The following is a 13,990-nucleotide window of genomic DNA, read 5'->3' on the forward strand; positions in this document are numbered from 1 at the left end:
GATGCGGGGTGCAGAGTGGATTGGTCACGCCGCACAAGGTGTGCAGACGGTCCGAAACTTTCCAATATACACGCGGCGGTGCAGCGGCGGCGGCGACAAGACGCGAAGAGACTGTCTCATCAGCTGCACGCGGGTCGCATTTTTTTCTATCTCGTCGTCAGCATCCGGCTGAAAAATTACTGTAAACACCATTTCTCGCGTGTCTGCTGCGAAGGCTTTTTTCGCAGAGAGTACTTGCAAACTGACGAGTGCCAGCATCGATGTACCCGAATTAACCCCGGCGCCCCGCGATTGCAGAGCGGTGAGTGAGTGAGTGTGTGTGTTGTTAGTAAACCAACGACTCGTTTTGTTAATTAATAATTTTCCCGGAAGCTCGAATTGGCATGCACCGTCTCCTTTTACTTAAGCCTAAGTTTTTGAGTGTTGCGTCGGCAGCGAAACCTACCTTTGACGTGTGGGTTCGCAGACTGGACTCGGTGGCGAACCCTTTGCCGCAGATGTTGCAGTGGAACGGTCTGTTCTTGGCGCGCTCCACCTGGGCGTCGTGATTGCGGAGGTGCTGCTGCAGATTCGACAGCTGGATGAACGCGCGGCCGCAGTCGGGCAAGTGGCATTTGTACGGACGCTCGCCTACAATTATAGCAAACACACACGCACACCGATTAATACAATTCAAGCGTTCTCAGCACCAAAACATCACCTCCACCGACCTTGAAAAAGCACAACATTTACATAATATATGAAGAGATCAAAATCCGAAACAACATCGAGGTCACAACTACTCAGTCTGAATAAATTGCTCCCAAAGCAGTCGAATAAAAAAACGATAATGCAACGTTTGAAAAATAAAATCCCTTTAAATAAACTGTCCGTTAAGAATTTGGGCAAAGGACAGTTTATTTAAAGTTCATGGATCCAAATGCAAATATTTAATGAACGAAATTAAAACGTGCAACTTGATTTTGAAAAAAAATGTAAAATAGTGTAGAAAATTTTCATAATAAATTTAATTTCCTAGTCCTTATACATATGTACCTTTAATTATAGTATTGCAACTAAAAATAAAGCTAATAATTCAATGTTTAAATAAGAATTAATTATAGAGAAGGGATAATTACATAAATTAGAAAATTATATTCAATAATTATATTTCTTTGATAAATTCGAGATTAAGGATTTTGATATTTATTAATTCAAGAAATTGAATAAATGAGAATAATTGACAATGACTTCCTGGAGACCCTGGAGTATACTTCTGATCGATAAAATATAATTTTTACTTCCAAAGAAAAAAAATAAGATTACTAACCTTTATTATTTATAGGAAACTGAATTTATTTACAGTATTATTTATCGGGTCTGCTTAATATTTTATAAAATTACTCTTTAATTTATTATTTTTTGTTAAAAATAAAATTTAAATAGTTTTACGAAAAATTAAGCTTAAAAAATATTCAAACAAAATGATGATTAATTTTAATTTTTGTCAATTTTTGTTAACAATGTAGGATAGTGAGTAAGTCAGAGAAAAGAGTCTAAAGGTTTGGCCAGAAAATGTTTGGCCCGTCAAGTAATTGTTTTTTGGCCAACAAATATCGTTATATGCTTTCAAGCGGCCATTTATCAAATGCAACCAGAATCTCTTGGCCACATCTTTGAACTCATCACTTCAGCATATATTATGTTCTACACTATCCTGGAATCACAAAAATTAAAATAAGTTATCCTTCTGTTTGAATAATTTTCAATCCAGTCTAGCCAATTTAACCAATACAGCGTTATAGCATAAATATATTTTTGATAAATATTTCAATTGGTTTTGAATGTCTGGCATGCATGTTTTACTCCCTGATGGACGACACGTGCATGTACTTGAACCTTTTTTCAAAGCGAACAATAGGGATCGATGAAATCTCAATGCCAAATGATCCGTGAACAATGAATGCTTTGTGATTGAAAGAGAGCATCAATCCGAATTTCACGGCAAGCTGGTTTTGCTCGAAATCGGCATCACCTGCCATAAAAAGGTCGTGGATTTTTTTCTGAAATTCTGGAACCCGGATTGTTTTAAATTCCGTAACGAATAAGCACATAAATTGTCAACTGGTCCTTGTTTAAAATTAATTTGTATTTTCCTTTCCCACAGCGTATTATAATTTTCTCACCTCATTAAAACTCATTCGTTACGCGGGCACAATAAGAAAAAGGCCTCCTCTGTGTACACAGATATCGGAGATAAACAGGCAGCGCGTCAATTAAATTTAATTATATCGAAAGAGAAGAGGCGCGATCCGAGGGATGCTTCCTGCTCATCTGCGGTCCCGAGCAAACGCAGGTGTCACCTTACCTGCGTGTACGTATGCAAATTAATCGCCGCGTGGGAACCTCCGCGTCTCAATAGAAAGAAATAAGGGACGCGCGGGGGTTAATTCAGTGTGAAATTTTTTGCGCCCGCCGATTTTTCTGCTGTTCTCGATCGAGTTGACAGCAACTAATGAAGCCGTCTTTCGGCGCCGAGCATTGATTGCTATCATCATCGTCGACGTCGTCAAGAACGGACGAGAGTCTCTGGCTGGCTGCGTCCTAATGAAAATCGATGAGGGTGGAAAAAGCGCGGAAAAAGCGAGGTGCACCGCCACTGCTGCCGATCGTTCATCGTTTTTCAGTCTCGCGCGCCGCGCAAAGTACACAATTTATGGATGTCACTTTTGCAGCAAACGACGTCGTCACGCCGCCCACGTATTTTTCAGCCGCGCCACGCTTTTTCTTAATTTGGCTCTCGTCGTGATGGAGGGAAAAAAGCCATCACTTTTCTTATAATTTATTCGGCGAGCGCCTGTCATCAACATCATCAACAATAACAAATACAAACTTAAGTGCTCGTGTCCTGCAAACACGGCCGCTCAGGAGAGAAAGAGAGAGATAGAGAGAGAGAGAGAGAGAGAGAGTGTGCGTCATTTGTTTTGCAACCACCGCCGCCGCCGCTATACCACCCCCGACCTTTTCTGACATTTTGACGGAAGCAGTTTTGTGAAGAAAGACGTACGCGAGCGGCTCTTTATACTAGATTGCCCCGCGCCGCGCTGGCTTAAGTTGACAAATTGCTGGCCAAAGGTGCTCGATTGTGAGTCAGAAGAAATCCTAGCCATTCTCAAGCACAAAACTTAAAAGACGAAATAGAATTTTTAGTTTACAACAGGTAATTTTCAAAATCTACCCTTTTGAATTAAATATATTTTTTGATCAAATTTATTCGTTTAAAATTACAAGTGAATTAAATTTTAAATAAATCTGGAAATACTTAGTGAAAAATATGAAGTTATCTTAATTATCAATTAATGAATTTATTTAAAATCTCTATCTCTCATTAGGTAAAATTTCCACTTTTGCTTAATCTTTTTTCTCTTAATTTAATAGGTTTGAATGAATATTTTCTGTTGATTTTTTGTCATTTTATTGTATTATATATAACAAATTTCCGTTCGTAAGCCACTACAAAAATGTTATTCTCGTCACATTTGAAAGACGGAAAGGCATCGACTCGAATAAAAATCAGACGCAGAAGTGCTTCATCAGCACTTTTCTCCCTTAATTTCCACTGGAAAATTGCTCTCGGGCAATTCTCGCCAGCGCTACTTCTCTCAGATTGGATAAAAATAAATCAGCTTTTGTTTACAGCTGCTGAATAATTCAGATAAACAAGAGGGCCGAGAGCGACGTCTCTGCTTCTTTCTCGCCGCTCGCGCGCTCTCTCATTTGAATAAAAAGTGCAAGATGTAACCGGAGATTTTAAAAAGAAAAGTAGCATCCCCTAAGAATGAGAGAGAGTTTTGTGTTCTTTTTGCTCTCCTCGCGCTCTATTATGTAGCTGCCTGTTTTATATTTCCACGACGAGACGAGAGAGCGAGCGACTACTTAAAAGGGCCGTTTGACACACGCTCGCACAAACACTCAGCAGAATTTTAAGCATTCAGCCAGGGGTTAAAAGAATGGGACATAATGATTACACCGTTAATCTGGCGACATGAATTTAATTTGTACGCATTAAGGGTAGAAAAGAAAGCCGGTCAATAACATTTTTTTTTAATATTCACCCGCGTTGCCGAGTTATTTTTCTCTGTGAATTAGCAACCCTTTTAGCGTTCATAAATCACAGCGGAATCCATCATCATAAAAGATAATTAAAATCGCATTAGATTCGAAAGAGAAGTACTGACTCATCAAAATAACCGCGCTTATTTTTCCATCCCGGCACAAAAAACGTGCTTTATGGAAATTTTCGAACCACGCGCGAAAAAAATTCGTCAGCAGCAGTAGCGTGATTATTATTTTAATTAAATTTTTTTCTCTATCTATCCATATCTGTGCTGTTTAAGCATGGGAAAAGCCGGTGCTGGCTGGCTGCATCCGAGCGGCGCGGATGATGAGATGATTTTTTGCACGAGATCAGGTTTGGTATTCAAATGAGATGACACTGCACTCTTTTCTAATGCAACTACTCGCCGCGAGTGCATGCAAAGCGACGACTAACAGTCATAAGTCACTGATGTGACAGCTGGCGAGCCGGAAAAACAAAAGAACCGCCGTTGCTGGGAATTTAGACTTGCACCGCGAGTGCTTTATTTTGATTTTGCCATGAAAAAATGGGCGTTTTTTGCCACAAAGTAAATAATATGCTCAAAGGAGAGGGGAGGAAGGTAATAAAATGCAACAATATTTTGTTCCTGTGCACTCGAGTGAAACTGAAAATCTTGGACCATCCTCAAGTTCATATTAATGTTTTCATAGATATAAAAATAATTTGACAAAATCAAGTTTCGTGGTTTTAAGGAAAAAAGTGTAAAGTTTATTTAATTATGATAGTCTCCACTTATGGTGGCTAGCTTATTGTTAAAAAAAAATTGGGCAAACTGCGCAAAATTTAAAAAAAAATTATTTTTTATTTTTAGATTTAAACTGCTGCAAAAGAAACGAAAATAACTTAGACATTTTATCTGTTTGCAAATCGTTGTAATTCTGGCTACTTAGCCGGCAAAGCAGGCAAATGGACAAAAAGAGCAAAAATGAGCTGAATTAATGGGAAGCAACCCTCTCCGGCTCACTCTTTTGCACTTCTGTATTCACACTTTCTTTTTCTCTCCTTTTGCTCGCGCGCGCGGCATTCATTACCAGCAGCAGTGGAGGCTGGATCCATCTCACATCATCTCAGCTTTTCTCGTCCTTTCGAAATAAGAAACCTAATCAGCAGCACACTTGTTTCGCCCCCGCTACTGCTGCTTAACTTTATTTAAAAATTTATAAAAACAAACTAACTTTGCTTTTTTCGCACCTTTCTCGCGCACGCCGAGAAAAGTTTTTGCCACTCTCAGTCAGGCAGAGCGTCGTCCTCGTTTATTCTCGCATTGTTTCTGATTAGATTTCAAACTTAATTTTATTCCCACTCCCGCACTCTTGCAACTGTTGATGAGTTTCTTTCTCGCCGAGAAAATGGCGCAGAGTGAAAAAACGGAAAAGTACGCTGAAAAGCGAAAAGTGCTGATTTCTTACTAGGAAACTTCCAGGGGTGTAACGTTTTAATTTAAGGTGAAATCATTGAATCCGTGTAAATTCCCCAAATGTAAATACTTTACTTTTCAGGGATAGGTGTTTAAATTCAACGATTTAACGGGATTTTGAAAAAAAGTTGCGTGAAATTAAAAATTGATTGGAAAATACAGTTTTTGTTCAATCTTGACGAAAATGTCGTTAGTTCTTATATACAGTGCATTGCTATAGACAAATCGATCAATGAGTAATTTTTTCCTATTCCGAATTCAAAAACTTATATTTTCCTTTAGATTGCTTTTCCTGGACTTTGTAATATGAATTTATCGTAGGTGCTAACTGAGCATATTTTGCAAGAAGGTAAAATATCCTATTTTATGAAAACGGACCGAAATAGTTATTTTCTCCAAAATTAAATCATTTAATCATAGTTTTATTTTAAAAGTAATAACTCAAATTCATTAACGAGCAATTTTTTTCATTTTCAATTCAGGGAGACGCATCTTCAAGTAGCGTATACTATAAACGCAGTTATCATCACGATGTACTGAACGAAAACTGGCTTCATATATTAAAATTACATCAAGGATTTTTAACATTCGGAGATTTAAACTAGAAAACTCTATTTAATTGAAATTTTCCCGTCATCAATGATTTTACCAAAATCTACAACATCGTATCCATTTTGAGTTTCCTTTTCCTTGTTAGCTGCCATTGCCTCGCTTGGCACTGCGATTGGACTACTTTTTGCGCCCGCCTGGTCATCCATCACGCGCGCGGAAAGGAAGAAACGAAAGAAAGGCTTCTGACAGAGAAAAATTATATTCGGCCAATCCGGCGCGGAGAAAATGCAAATTTCGCCGCAAAATTGATCGCAATTACGGCTTATTTGCATATTTTCCCAAGCAAAGATGAATTTTTAATGGTAAAACACTCCGCCTCCGCTCGCTACAAGACAATTACAAATACACACGACGCGCTGCTCCCCCTGAAATAATAATGAGACGATTTCCTGTGCAATTTTTGTCTGCCGTGTGTGTATGTATTTATATAGATTTAATCTCTGGTTCGGCGTGCAGCTATTATTGCGCTATTGGAACGGAGTGAGTGAGGTAGTGGCCATGTAATTGGCTTTTGTTTGTAGCCATTAAATCTTCCGCGCTTCTTTCCCCCTTGCCCTGCTCCCGAAATATACACCGCGGCGCGATTTTTAAAATTAATATTCCCTCTCTCGCCATGTTTAATTCCGACTCGCTTATCTCACGTCAGCCGCCGCGAGATTTATTTTATTTGTTTACGTTTTTCCCTGCTCCTTGATATATCATCGCACGACGAGCAAAGAGAGAGTGAGAGAGAAAGAGAGAATTCAATACTCCCTTTTTGGAGACATTGATTTTTCGCTCACAAAAATTGACAGGGGAAAAAGAAAACACGCGACCGCATTATTTTTGTGTCTTTCAAATATGAACGGCTGTCAAAAATGCTGTTCTTTGATGTCTCCATCGGAGCGACTGCGGTCTGCACAAAAATTAAAAAGCATTGATTTTGTAATCTGGGCCAAGAAAAGATTTCCGAACGCGCGGCAGCAAACAGCAAAAAGTGATTGCCCGTTATTCATTGCTCCACATCCAAAATAATAGAATTTTCGAACACAAAGGCCCGTCGAGTGCAGAAAATTCAGAATCAATCTTCGGCAGCCGCACCGCGAAGGAGAGAGAGAGAGAGAGAGAGAGAGAGAGAGAGAGAGAGAGAGAGAGAGAGAGAGAGAGAGAAATAATGTAATTTTTATGCATGATTTCCGATTTTCTCTGCGGCTTTGTTGCGCGAAAAAATTAATAATTTCGCCGCCACTGCCGTGTACGTGTGTGAATAATAAATGCCGCGTGCTGTGAATGACAAGTTAATACGCTATGAATACAGTTAAAAATACACAATGTTCATTCCTTACGGGTCATTATGTGGAGCAGTGAAAAAAATCGCTTGCAGGGGAGATTGAGAGGAGGGAGCGCTCGCAGAAAAGAAAAAACCCTTTGAGCTCGCGCGCGCCAGTCTTTTACATATTTTTATTCGCGAAAGCTGCCACTGCTGCTGCGAGCGGTGATTTTTATTCCAAGTTTTTTCCGACCCATTTCTCATAAATATTTCTGAGCTTAGTGGCTTTTTGGTTGGAATGAAATGGCACGGAAAATTCTCGCCGCATTCAAAGCAGCAGCAGCAGCAGCAGCAGCAGCAGTGTTGAATATCAGAGAGGGCTGGCAGCTTTTTTAATTTATACGTGGCGCGATTAAATAGCTAGGCGTCGTCGCTCGGCAAGGAGCAGCGGGAGGAAATTATATTTTTATGTTTGTGTGTGCGTGTGTTTAAAAGAGTGGGCGAAAAGAGAAGCTGCTGTGCTGTTTTCAAAAATTAAATTGCCAACAGGCGTAATCAGCGTCGCAGAGCTAACTTTTTATTTTCATCTGCCAGGCAATTTCATTTCCTAGTCTTGTATTTTTCTTGTTCTCCTGCACGCTGGACATTTGAAATTTCCTCTGGCCCTCTTTTCGCTCGCTTTTGTCGGCGCGAGAAAGCGCGCGGCCGGGGGAAGGGAGAAAAAATTAAAGAGACGAAAAGGGTTATTTTTCGCCGGCTTTTGAAAGAGCAGCCGAGAGTTGGCTGATGTTGTATAATTTTTATCCTTTTGAAGAGAGAGAAAGAGAAAAGTGCATGGCAAAGGGAATATTTAAAATAATAACGCGCTCGCCGGCGTTTGCACATTTTTTCCTCGTTGTAATCCTCAAAGTGGCTACTTCGTTAACTTTTTTATTTAATTATGAAAACAAGATTACATTCTTTTATGGAACAAAAGCAAAGCAGCCTGGCGCCGGATCTTTCGCAGCACAGCGAAGCAGAGGAAATTTTTCAACTGTGATTGCCGTGGACGCTTTTTTTAATTAAACTGTGTTTCCACGAGATATATCCTTTATATCGTTTCATATGTATTTCAATTTTTTTCTGTTATTTTGGAATGTCGTTAGGTTGGTATAGAGGTGTTGAAATAACAAAGTTTGACGGTGAAATTAAATGCTCTATATACAGAAAATTGGGTCGAAATCTCGGCGTTCTGAAAAATGACAGAAGATCGTCTCGAGTTGTCGAGTTCTAATGAGATGTGAGAACAATTAACTTTGGACCCAGCGAATAACCATAACTAAACTTTTTAAAAAAAAGGATAGTGCTGAAATGAAAAAAATTAAAATTAAAACATTTAGGAGCACTGCTGTCTCCTTATTTTTAAGCTTGATTTATTTCACCAGAAGGTAAATTTACCTCATAATTCGCACACCATTGGATAGATTGCAAAGAGAGGGATTGCAATTAAGTGAAAAAAAGATTGACAAACCGTTAGTTTTTTCGAGAAATTCGGCAAAATCCAAAATTTATATGTTCCTTGGTCCACATTTCATTATTGCACTGTTGCTAAATTTCACAAACATAATAAACTCAAAATGTTCTTAATTGTTTGCCTTTAAAGCTTTGCTAAACTTTAAAGTGATAGACGATAATATATCAATAACATCTCTCTCTCTCTCTCTCTCTCTCTCTCTCTCTCTCTCTCTCTCTCTCTCTCTCTAAGGATTTTTCAGTTTATTGTTATTCACTGTATATATTTATGATATGGCTTGTTACAGGATTTAACAAAAATCAAAATTTGCATAGAGGAGATAAAAATTGCGCATACCTGGAGGCGGATAACTGTCACGAACAAATCCACAAACCAATCAGGTAAAAATTCCTCTCGATTATTGTTTTTTGGAAAAAATTGACCCCGGCAACGGCGTGTCAAAGCACAACAGCGACCGCGGGGCGCAAATCCTGTGTGCAAAAAGCACCCACGCGCGGCCTGTATGCAGATAGCTGGCCAAATATTGGAGTAATTGAATTCGAAGCGGCCGCGGCGGCGTGTGCATTGTTTCATCCCACTGTCCGATGCAATGCGCTTGATGTATGAAACGCGACGAGCAGTATTGTTTCACTGCATCAGCCGCCGCCGCTGGAAATGGAAAGTGTGTATGTGCGCGACGAGCTAATTATAGGCAGCGGGGTTCGTCGGATGCTTTTCCACTATAGGCCGGGCGTGGTTCGAGTCCCTGCGCGCGTGAAAAATATATATAAAAGCAGCAGCATGCAGGGGAGCAGGCGGCCATCGCAAGATCCGTGTGCAAATAAATTTAGATAAATAAATAAAAGCAGACAAGACTCCCCCTGATGCACTTTGGCGTGCATTCGTGCACGGTGCAGGCCGAAAAAATATGCAGTGAGTTGAGTGATATGCAAAACGGAGGGGATCGAACTCGGCACCCCACCGATCGCCATGGCAACTGCCACCGGGTGATGTCATCGCAGCCGCGTGTGCCGATCGCAATTTTTGCACTCGCCGCGGTTGCATCGCGAAATTTTCACAGGCCCGGCCGGAAATGTTTTCCGTCAGTGAATAAAATCGTAGCAGAGAGTGGCTACATATATTGTCCTTCTCTGCAATTTCCTCCAAAACTTACATCACTTGATCATTTTTTCTTTGCAGAGTTTGATTCCTCTCGTCGAGATCAATCCAAAGGTACATGACACTTTCTGGCCAAACTCCTTGTCGTAAAATAAAATAGGATTTCAAGAAGGGAGACAGCCCATACCATTTGAAAGGCATGCTAAACAATGCAGCCACTTTACTAAAAAATTTACAGTGCGACTTACGCAAATTTTGGATTGAACTGCATCCTCAGGGATTAATTTATGCATTAACAGCAAGGATCTTCTGAGGATTTGCAGATTAATTTTGTTTGCAAATATTTGTGAAATTTGAATAGCACAGAAAATACCAAGAAACGCTAAAATGCAAATGAAATGAGTTAAAAGATCTGATCGAGAACATGGAAAAGAGATTTCCATTATTTTTCTCATTCGATCAGAATTGAATATAGATTGCTGGAAATAAATTGACAGCGTTCGACATGCGATCAAAACAGGAAAAAACACGAAAAGCCGCAGCAGCAGTTTTCTGCTTAATAGACTTTTATTTCGCGCGTGTGATTATTTTTTAAGTGGTGTTACTGAATTATTTACGCCCAACTGGTCCCGGGCAGCGCGCCTGGTGAGTTATTGGAAAACAATCAGGCCGTCACGCCAAATATTTCGCTGTCATCCGCCCTGCTGGCTAATTTTTTTCGACTGCAGCATCAGCGGCAGCAGCTTTTTTGCCCCGTTTTAGTGAGTGTGTGTGTGTATGGCCGGTGCGGCGGCAGCGGCGACGACGGCTGCCGAATTTAATTAAAAACTTCTGCGTATTTATTTACACACTCACTCGCGCGCTCAGCTCAGCGCCTCTCCTTTAATTCGTTTCCAATTTTAAAAGAATTAATTAGATTTTTCTCTCTCCCGGCGTGAAAGGGGCAAAACGCCTTATTATTTCTTTCTTTCACTGCAAAGTCATCTGGTCCCCCGTCCGCGCGAGCGTGCGTTTGTTTTTCGGCAGGTTAATTAAAACAAGGAGAGAATAAAAGGGTGCCGGCCGCATGCTTTCCCGGCCCGCTTTTTAACCCTTTTTCGCCGGCGCCGCTCTCAAGAAAGCCACCTCGCTTTCATTGACACGTACCGGCAGCAGATTTTTTGACACCCCCGCCGCTTTGTAGTCAAAAAAGAAAAACGTCAAGCACAGAGCTACAGCGATTTTGACACCCCCAGAGCAGCCGGCGAAAATTGCGTCTATAATCGTTTCATCCAGCCAGCTTATAGTGTGCAGCTCAGCGCGAAAAATTGTAAGCTGGACCAAACTAATAATCGTTTTTTGCCAATGCAAAGCCAGGTGGTAAAAATATTGCGACTAAACTGTTTTATTGGTCGCTTTAATCTCTCATAAAATTGATAAAAATACCGTGCAAACTCGTTTAATGGTAAATTTAATTTTTAAACCCTGCATTTTTCATTAAAAATTCTAAATATCTTGATTCACATAAAATAATATTTTAAAATTTAAAAATAGTAAAAACTGTTCACAAATCAACCCTTCCTGAAATAAACTGACAAAACTACAACGCTCAATAAAAAATTATATTATTTCTATTTAACACACGTGGGAATTAATATGAACAAAATTATAAATTTACCGTAAATCCTATATGTTTTACACTTGTCTGTTGAAGATTGCATTATTTGTTATATGTTAACTCTAATGCATTTTCCTAAAATATTAAAAAATCTGTCACAATCGCAAGCACCTTTTCATTCACTGAAAATTTTTTCTACGAGCAGCGGTATAAAAGGAAATGAAGAGCCGTGCGAGAGGTGCGAGTAACAAATGGGCTGGCAGATTATTTTGTCAGCCGCGAGCAGTCAATACACTCACACACACACATGCGGCCGGAGAGCAGCGAGCACATGCATGCGAAATGGGCATGCCAACTCGAGCGTAAGTACTCGTCGGTGCTGATGCACCATTTACGCCGACGGCGAGTGTCACCATCGCTAATAATATCTCACTCCAGATTTGTTTTCGGCTGGCTAGCTATAGCTGCACTCTCCCGCGCGCCGAACAAACAAACAAACAAACGAACACGCATTATTTAATGTGTAATAAATGAGCGCATTATCCAGCGTGGCACATTTTCTGTATACGTTCATCATGCGGTCATGTCGCGTTTTAAGAGGCCGAATCGCGTTTAATATTCATGATAACGACGCGCCCGATGGCACTTCAGACCGCTATTTATTCTCGTAAAATGGATTTGTCTCGTGTGCGTAAACGCCAGAGCGGCAAAGTATGCGCTGGACGAGCACTGCCTAATTGATTGCTGTGCGGATGTTCGTAGAAATTTATGTATCATAAACATTGGCTCAACTGTCAATAAAATGCATTTCCGCCTTTCTTTTAATTTATCACATATCTTTTACTACTACAATAATAATTTTAATAAATTCTTTCAAACAATTTTATTTACAATAAATGGCATTTAAAGCAGAATATTATTTTAAACACTTTTATGTTTAATTATTATTTCAAACTATTTAAATATTATTCTTCATAAAAAATTAATTGCTAAAAATTCATAATTTTTATTTCATAAGGAGGCATATTATCACAAGGACATTAAAATAGATCAAAAAGAATTTTAGCGAATTTAGCTAATATAGTTCATGATAAATCATTAAAGGAAATTTTTTTTATTAATGCGTCTGTTCAGCCATGCATAATAAAATTAAAAATAGCATCGATAAGGAAACGTGAGGATTGCTACAGAAAGGAACGAAAATGAGAGCGACAAACACATCACGTACGATATGATTCCTCCATTTTAGACACAAAATTTTTCATCCGCGTTGTGAATCGGAACGGCTGCATTTTCCGCCCATAAAAGAAAACGCTCCGCTAAGGGTGGCCCCGCAGGTGCGTGATTGCGTGTCATAAATTCATTCTGCCTTCTGCCGGGCCTGTTGGGGATATTCTGGAGTCTGGTCACGCGTCTGCCCCGCGAGATGTACCGCAAGAGAGTATTGCTTCTCGCGCGCCCCGCGGCCGCGTGTGTTATTGGCGGCGGAACACGCCTCTGTGTGTGTGTGTGTGTGTGTGTGTGCTGCTGCTTGACATTATATAAAAAGAGCAGGAAAAGTTATTGATCAGCCGCCTTTATCATTACATGGTCAACGCGGGCGGCTTCTTTTTCCAGCGGCTGCAGGGGCGGAAAAATGAAATTTTCTTCCTCCGCAACCCTTTTCATGCTTTTTTATGCTCGCTCGCTCGCTCACTCGTTCGCTCGCGTGCATTTATTATGTATGTGGCAGAGAGAGAGAGAGAGAGAGAGAGAGAGAGAGAGAGTGACGCTGCAGTTTTATTCCTATTTCTTAAAGAAAAGTAATAATAGTGGCCCGCTGAATCCATTTTCTCCGGCCGCTTTTTACATTTTCCTTTCTGATCAGACGCATTGAGCTTTTGCAAAGGAAGTAGTAATAAAAAAAAATGGAACGAAAATATCAAACTCCTGATGTTTTTTAGTTAAAATTTCAATGAGCAATATTATATCCGATTAATTTAAAATTATACGCTGATTTTACAGGGCACTTTAAACAATTTTAGATTTTAACAAGGGAAACAATATAAAATGAAAAAACTTAATCAACGCAGCAGATTATAGGAAGAAATTTTCTGTAGTGTTTAATTTTTTACCCCCTAAAAGAAAGTATAAAGAAGAGTGGCCCACATAGAAACAATTATTCAGTCGAAAATGGGGTTGACAACTTGAAATTTTAACCAAGTCAATCAAAGTGAGAAACGATAGGTAAATGTTCAAAATCTTACTTTCAAATATATATTCATTAACATTAATTAAACCAATAAGCCAGTTCAGTGAGGTATGAAATATAATATAAAACGAGTGTTTGGGTCTTTTTTGGCAGTATTAAATTTTGTAACGCTCAA

The 13,990-nt window shown here is 39.6% G+C and overlaps 1 protein-coding gene across 1 annotated transcript in view; it reads right to left on the reverse strand.

The window, feature by feature from the left end:
* Window positions 1-13,990, reverse strand: part of LOC135935320 (uncharacterized) — a 122,985-nt gene that overhangs the window by 18,636 nt on the left and 90,359 nt on the right. The window contains exon 6 of the mRNA XM_065477565.1: window positions 446-630. Within this exon, the coding sequence (XP_065333637.1) occupies window positions 446-630 (185 nt within the window). The remainder of the gene's footprint in view (window positions 1-445; window positions 631-13,990) is intronic.

Source organism: Cloeon dipterum, chromosome 2, assembly GCF_949628265.1.
Source record: "Cloeon dipterum chromosome 2, ieCloDipt1.1, whole genome shotgun sequence".
Taxonomy (NCBI): Eukaryota; Metazoa; Arthropoda; class Insecta; order Ephemeroptera; family Baetidae; genus Cloeon; species Cloeon dipterum.